At 46.6% G+C, this 7500-nt stretch overlaps 1 protein-coding gene across 2 annotated transcripts in view; it reads right to left on the bottom strand.

The window, feature by feature from the left end:
• The window catches only part of LOC143297781 (protein FAM228B-like), a 25172-nt gene that overhangs the window by 8303 nt on the left and 9369 nt on the right, over positions 1–7500 (bottom strand). For both annotated transcript variants that reach the window (XM_076610261.1, XM_076610262.1), the window contains 3 exons: positions 4778–4975; positions 3296–3376; positions 1517–1749 (listed from right to left, as the gene is read on the bottom strand). In XM_076610261.1, the coding sequence (XP_076466376.1) occupies positions 1517–1749; positions 3296–3376; positions 4778–4975 (512 nt within the window). The remainder of the gene's footprint in view (positions 1–1516; positions 1750–3295; positions 3377–4777; positions 4976–7500) is intronic.

Raw genomic sequence — 7500 nt, 5'->3', positions numbered from 1 at the left:
ATGGCTTCCTACATGGTGGGGTAAAAACGGTCATGCACGAAAAAAGGCCCACTCGTGTACATGCGAGTGAACGTGGGAGTTGCAACCCACGAACGCAGGAGAAGAAGAAGAAGAAGACCGAACGCAGTGACGCCTCCTTGATCTACTGATACTGATACTGATACTGATCACATCCTTGATGGATACATTACGACTAGGGTACCATTCTACTGTCATGGTGTGCACATTGTTCAACAAACAAAGGCTGATGCAATCCAGCTCTTTCCCAGCTCATAACAACCGCAGCAGGTGCAGAATCGACAGGAAAAGACGACGGCGCAATAGCCGAGTGGTTAAAGCATTGGACTGTCAATCTGAGGGTCCCGGGTTCGAATCACGGTGATGGCGCCTGGTGGGTAAAGGGTGGAGATTTTTCCAGTCTCCCAGGTCAACATATGTGCAAACCTGCTAGTGCCTGAACCCCCTTCATGTGTATACGCAAGCAGAAGATCAAATACACACGTTAAAGATCCTGTAATCCATGTCAGCGTTCGGTGGGTTATGGAAACAAGAACATACCCAAGCATGCACACCCCCGAAAGCGGAGTATGGCTGCCTACATGGCGGGGTAAAAACGGTCATGCACGTGAAAGCCCACTCATGCATATACGAGTGAACGTGGGAGTTGCAGCCCACGAACGCAGAAGAAGAAGAAGACAGGAAAAGACAGAGTGGAAAGAAGATTCACAGAGGAATCAGAAAAGACTGTATCCATCAGGAGGATCAAGAAAAGGCATCGCAGCTGACACATACACACACCAAGTCATGGGACGCAGTAACAGAATTCAGTGTAGATTTGCCTCCCTTGCCTTGTGCAATGAGGAGGAGTTGCAGTTTCAGGCTTTTTTTTCTTTCCTTTTTTTTTTTTTTTTTTTTTTTTTGGTGGGTGGGGGTGGTGGGAGGAGGGTTGTGGGGGTCATGTGGTTGGAGCGATCTGAGGGTGGGTGGGGTGAGGGTGTGAAGCATTTCCTATATTTTTGGAAACTTTTGTGCTCCAGTTATTCTGATCCAATCAGGACAGACTTTTTTTTCTCATGTCAAGTGAATCATTTTCAAAACTTAACCAAAAGTCAAGAAATAAAAACTCTCTTTTCATTTGGTTGTTTGAAAGAAGGAATGTGTCTTAAAACTGCACATATTTGTAAACCATCCAACAGACTTAACCCCACCCACACCCCACCCTCCCTCCCTCCCTCCCCACCAAAAACCTCACTTTTACCCTAACACACAAATCCTTCAATTCTCTCAAGGTCTGACAAGCACGATGGGTTTATGCAAACATCAGGCATCTGCTGTTTCTTTCTCTTTTTTTTTCTTTTTTTTTAAGCAGATGTGGTGTAGCCTATGAGGATCAGTCTGCACACTATGATATCTCCTTGAGATTGAAACAACTTCAATTCTTTTCAGGGGAGGGAGGTAAACAGCACAGCCTGCACCGAGCCAGGATGCAGTGCACACAAAGGGCCGTCACCCTCACCTGCTGGCTCTGCGCGGGGTGCTCTCGATGTTTCCGAGGGGCATCTCCAGCCAGCCGACGCTGTCAGTGCCGTGCCGTCCCAGGGGCACGAGGGGCAGGGGGGGCAGCCTGACCTGGCTGATGTCGGCGTGGGAGTAGAGGTGGCCCGTGGCACAGCGCAGGATCACCTGGTCCTCTCTGCTGCGCTCACGCTCCTGGGCCAGGAGGGGGTCCTGCAGGCTCTCCGTCTGCACCTGGCGCACACCAACATACACGCTGTCTGCACCTGGTGCACACCAACATACACGCTGTCTGCACCTGGTGCACACCACACCAACATACACGCTGTCTGCACCTGGTGCACACCACACCAACATACACGCTGTGTGCACCTGGTGCACACCACACCAACATACACGCTGTGTGCACCTGGTGCACACCACACCAACATACACGCTGTGTGCACCTGGTGCACACCACACCAACATACACGTTGTCTGCACCTGGTGCACACCGACATACACGCTGTCTGCACCTGGTGCACACCAACATACACGTTGTCTGCACCTGGTGCACACCGACATACACGCTGTCTGCACCTGGTGCACACCAACATACACGCTGTCTGCACCTGGTGCACAACACACCAACATACACGCTGTCTGCACCTGGTGCACACCAACATACACGCTGTCTGCACCTGGTGCACACCAACATACACGCTGTCTGCACCTGGTGCACACCAACATACACGCTGTCTGCACCTGGTGCACACCAACATACACGCTGTCTGCACCTGGTGCACAACACACCAACATACACGCTGTCTGCACCTGGTGCACACCAACATACACGCTGTCTGCACCTGGTGCACACCAACATACACGCTGTCTGCACCTGGTGCACACCAACATACACGCTGTCTGCATGCTGTTAACACCTGGCGCTGTCTGCATGTTGTTTACACCTGGCGCTGTCTGCATGTTGTTTATACCTGGTGCTATCTGCATGTTGTTTATACCTGGCGCTGTCTGCTTGTAAACTGGCGCTGTCTGCATGTTGTTTACACCTGGCGCTATCTGCATGTTGTTTATACCTGGCGCTGTCTGCTTGTAAACTGGCGCTGTCTGCATGTTGTTTATACCTGGTGCTATCTGCATGTTGTTTATACCTGGCGCTGTCTGCATGTTGTTTACACCTGGCGCTGTCTGCATGTTGTTTATACCTGGCGCTGTCTGCATGTTGTTTACACCTGGTGCTGTCTGCATACTGTTTATACCTGGCACTGTCTGCATGCTGTTTATACCTGGTGCTGTCTGCATGTTGTTTATACCTGGTGCTGTCTGCATGTTGTTTATACCTGGTGCTGTCTGCATGTTGTTTACACCTGGCGCTGTCTGCATGTTGTTTATACCTGGCGCTGTCTGCTTGTAAACTGGCGCTGTCTGCATGTTGTTTACACCTGGTGCTATCTGCATGTTGTTTATACCTTATGTTTATGCATGTAAACTACAGCACACGATAACTACGCCACACGCACTGTGATGGGGGACTGCACTGTAAACACACAATAACTACAACACACGATAACTACGCCACACACACTGTGACGGAGGACAGCACTGTAAACACACAATAACTACAGCACACGATAACTACGCCACATGCACTATGACGAAGGACAGCACTGTAAACGCACAATAACTACAGCACACGATAACTACGCCACATGCACTATGACGAAGGACAGCACTGTAAACGCACAATAACTACAGCACACGATAACTACACCACACGCACTGTGATGGGGGCAGGGCGGTGATGGTTCAGGGCCTGGCCGTAGTACTCTCCCTTGTCCATGGTGTCCAAGAACACATGACCCTGGGAACAGTCAGCGGAAACTCACCGAAGGAATGAACACCAAGTCACTCAGTCTAACAGGGGAATAACCAACCCTGGCAATTCTGCTTTGAGAAGAAAAAATAAATAAATAAATAAATAAATAAATAAAAAAGGGGGGAAAAAAAGAAAGAAAAAAAGGAAAAGAATGTATCAAATAAAGAACCAATATAATAATATATCTTGTGCACAATATTTGTTGGTTTAGTTTTAGTGAAAAACAACAGCTTTAGGTACAACATGTACACACACACTCACACACACACACACACACACACACACACACACACACACACACACACACACACACACACAACAACAACAACAAAAAAACAAGGGGGAGAGAATAACCATAATGGACAGAAACTAAACAGATACAGACAGAACCCAGTCTCACTTTTCTTTGACAAAAAATTATCTTTTTTTTTTTTTTTTACTGACTACTGCATAACAAAACATTTCAGTCTCACTTTTTTTTTATAGACATGAGAAAAACAATAATTTTCCAGTCTCACTTTTTTTTGTAGACATAAAAAAAAAAACAACTTTGCAGTCACATTTTTTTCATAGACATAAAAAAAAAAAAAAAATTTCCATTTTCACTTAAAAAACAACAACCCAAAAAACACTATATAAAACAACTTTGCAGTCTCACATTTTTATGGACATACATAAAGAAAGCAACAAAGCAACAATTTTCCAGTCTAACTTTTTTATAGACATAAAGAAAGCAACAACTGTCCTGTCTCACTTTGGATAGATAGATAGATAGACAGACAGGCTGACAGATGGTTACATAGATAGACAGACAGACAGATAGACAGTTAGTAGAGTGATGGCCTAGAGGTAACGCGTCCACCTAGGAAGCAAGAGAATCTGAGGGCGCTGGTTCGAATCACGGCTCAGCCGCCGATATTTTCTCCCCCTCCATTAGACCTTGAGTGGTGGTCTGGACGCTAGTCATTCGGATGAGACGATAAACCGAGGTCCCGTGTGCAGCGTGCACTTAGTGCACGTAAAAGAACCCACGGCAACAAAAGGGTTGTTCCTGGCAAAATTCTGTAGAAAAATCCACTTCGACAGGAAAAACAAATAAAACTGCACGCAGGAAAAAATACAAAAAAATGGGTGGCACTATAGTGTAGCGACGCGCTCTCCCTGGGGAGAGCAGCCCGAATTTCACACAGAGAAATCTGATGTGATAAAAAGAGAAATACAAATACAAATACAAATACAGTCAACAGGAAAGTCATGGCGCTGTAGTGTAGCGACGCGCTCTCCCTGGGGAGAGCAGCCCGAATTTCACACAGAGAAATCTGTTGTGATAAAAAGGAATACAAATACAAATACAAATAGATAGAAAAAACAAACTTCCAGTCTCACTTTTTTATTGACATGCTCCAGATACTGTCGGTGAAGTTCTCGACGACGGCGATCTTTGTCGTTCCAGTCGCCGTTGTTCATGGCACCGATGATTTTGTGTCGGATGGGTTCGTACACACGGCTGTTCCAGTTCTTGTGCAGGAGCTCCCTCTTTCGGAGGTCCAGCATGTCTTTGTGCTCCAGGTAGTCACTGACATCCTGTTCACACAACAGTCATACGGTGGGGGTGAAACGACTGTTTTATGTTTTTGTGATGCAGACAATGAGTATCAAAATGACTGACGATAGGTTAATACAAACAAGGTTTTCTTTTCAGATAATGCAGTACAGATCACCATTTGTTTTAAACTCAAAACTGAGTGTGTGTAAGTGTGTGTCTGTGTATGTGTCTGTGTGTGTGTGTGTGTGTGTGTCTGTGATAGGTGTATGTGTCCATGCATACATGTGTGCGTGTATTGTTGCCACATACCCTAACATCTGTGTTCGCACCGTATATATGTGCTTGAAATTTTTTGTATCCATTAAACTACACAATAATTATTTTGTACAAAATAAAACTGAAGAATGGTCATTCTTTGAACTATGTATGCTTTTACTATCTTATCCTAAGAAACATTAAGTTAAGACTTTCCATACCAGATACAGAAAAAATTACAGAGATTACAGACACATGTGCACAATATCCAACTGATACATACTAACATCAAAGTAAAAATGCACAGACCAGACAACAAATGCATCCTCTGTTTTCCCTTAATCTTAAAATATACAACCCTCCACCCCATTCTCGACTGGGGAAGGATAAAACAGCAGACGACAGGACTGGGCCCGGCCATTCTATGCCAAGCTCCAGACACAGTGGACATGAATTCACTACCCTGATGGCAATACAGAGCTATGGGATCTTTTGAGCAGGGTCATTGCATGGCATCTGATGACAAAGGCAGTAAACACAATCTGCTCCCAATGACTGCAGTCCAGGAATGTGAGGGGGTGCCATAGAACATGTCAATGGCCGGTGCTGTGCTCAGTGTGTAGGCAGCATAGCGTTTTTTCCACCTTGGATGGCGGACTGACTTATCCCCAAACAGTTAAGGTTGTTAAACTGCTCAGTCACTAAGTTGGTCGACTGGTGGCTCGGTCCTGCAGTCAGCTGGATGGCTGTTGGAGATACTCTTCATCAACACTTAAAACATTTTTAAAAAATGAAACAATCAAAATAAACCATAATTTACATAAATGCTTTAACCCTCTAACTGCTGCTGATGAGGGAAGGGCTGTCACCTCACTGTGATAACACGTAGCTTACAGGTCAGGACGTCAGTGAAGGGCTGTCACCTCACTGTGATAACACACAGCTTACAGGTCAGGATGTCAGTGAAGGGCTGTCACCTCACTGTGATAACACGTAGCTTACAGGTCAGGACGTCAGTGAAGGGCTGTCACCTCACTGTGATAACACACAGCTTACAGGTCAGGATGTCAGTGAAGGGCTGTCACCTCACTGTGATAACACACAGCTTACAGGTCAGGATGTCAGTGAAGGGCTGTCACCTCACTGTGATAACACACAGCTTACAGGTCAGGATGTCAGTGAAGGGCTGTCACCTCATTGTGATAACACACAGCTTACAGGTCAGGATGTCAGAAAAGGGCTGTCACCTCACTGTGATAACGCACAGCTTACAGGTCAGGATCTCAGTGAAGGGCTGTTGCCTAACTGGGATAACACACAGCTTACAGGTCAGGATGTCAGTGAAGGGCTGTCACCTCACTGTGATAACGCACAGCTTACAGGTCAGGATGTCAGTGAAGGGCTGTTGCCTAACTGGGATAACACACAGCTTACAGGTCAGGATGTCAGTGAAGGGCTGTTGCCTAACTGGGATAACACACAGCTTACAGGTCAGGATGTCAGTGAAGGGCTGTTGCCTAACTGGGATAACACACAGCTTACAGGTCAGGATGTCAGTGAAGGGCTGTTGCCTAACTGGGATAACACACAGCTTACAGGTCAGGATGTCAGTGAAGGGCTGTCACCTCACTGTGATAACACACAGCTTACAGGTCAGGATGTCAGTGAAGGGCTGTCGCCTCACTGTGATAACACACACCTCACAGGTCAGGATGTCAGTGAAGGGCTGTCACCTCACTGTGATAACACACAGCTCACAGGTCAGGATGTCAGTGAAGGGCTGTCACCTCACTGGGATAACACACAGCTCACAGGTCAGGATGTCAGTAAAGGGCTGTTGCCTTACTGTGATAACACACAGCTCACAGGTCAGGATGTCAGTGAAGGGCTGTCACCTCACTGTGATAACACACAGCTTACAGGTCAGGATGTCAGTGAAGGGCTGTCACCTCACTGTGATAACACACAGCTTACAGGTCAGGATGTCAGTGAAGGGCTGTCACCTCACTGTGATAACATGTAGCTTCCAGGTCAGGACGTCAGTGAAGGGCTGTCACCTCACTGTGATAACACACAGCTTACAGGTCAGGATGTCAGTGAAGGGCTGTCACCTCACTGTGATAACACACAACTCACAGGTCAGGACGTCAGTGAAGGGCTGTCACCTCACTGTGATAACACACAGCTTACAGGTCAGGATGTCAGTGAAGGGCTGTCACCTCACTGTGATAACACACAGCTTACAGGTCAGGATGTCAGTGAAGGGCTGTTACCTCACTGTGATAACACACAGCTCACAGGTCAGGAT

Source organism: Babylonia areolata, chromosome 23 (assembly GCF_041734735.1).
Source record: "Babylonia areolata isolate BAREFJ2019XMU chromosome 23, ASM4173473v1, whole genome shotgun sequence".
NCBI classification, from domain to species: Eukaryota; Metazoa; Mollusca; class Gastropoda; order Neogastropoda; family Buccinidae; genus Babylonia; species Babylonia areolata.
The sequence above is the reverse complement of the archived record's forward strand: the minus strand, read 5'-3'. Positions and strand labels throughout refer to the sequence as shown.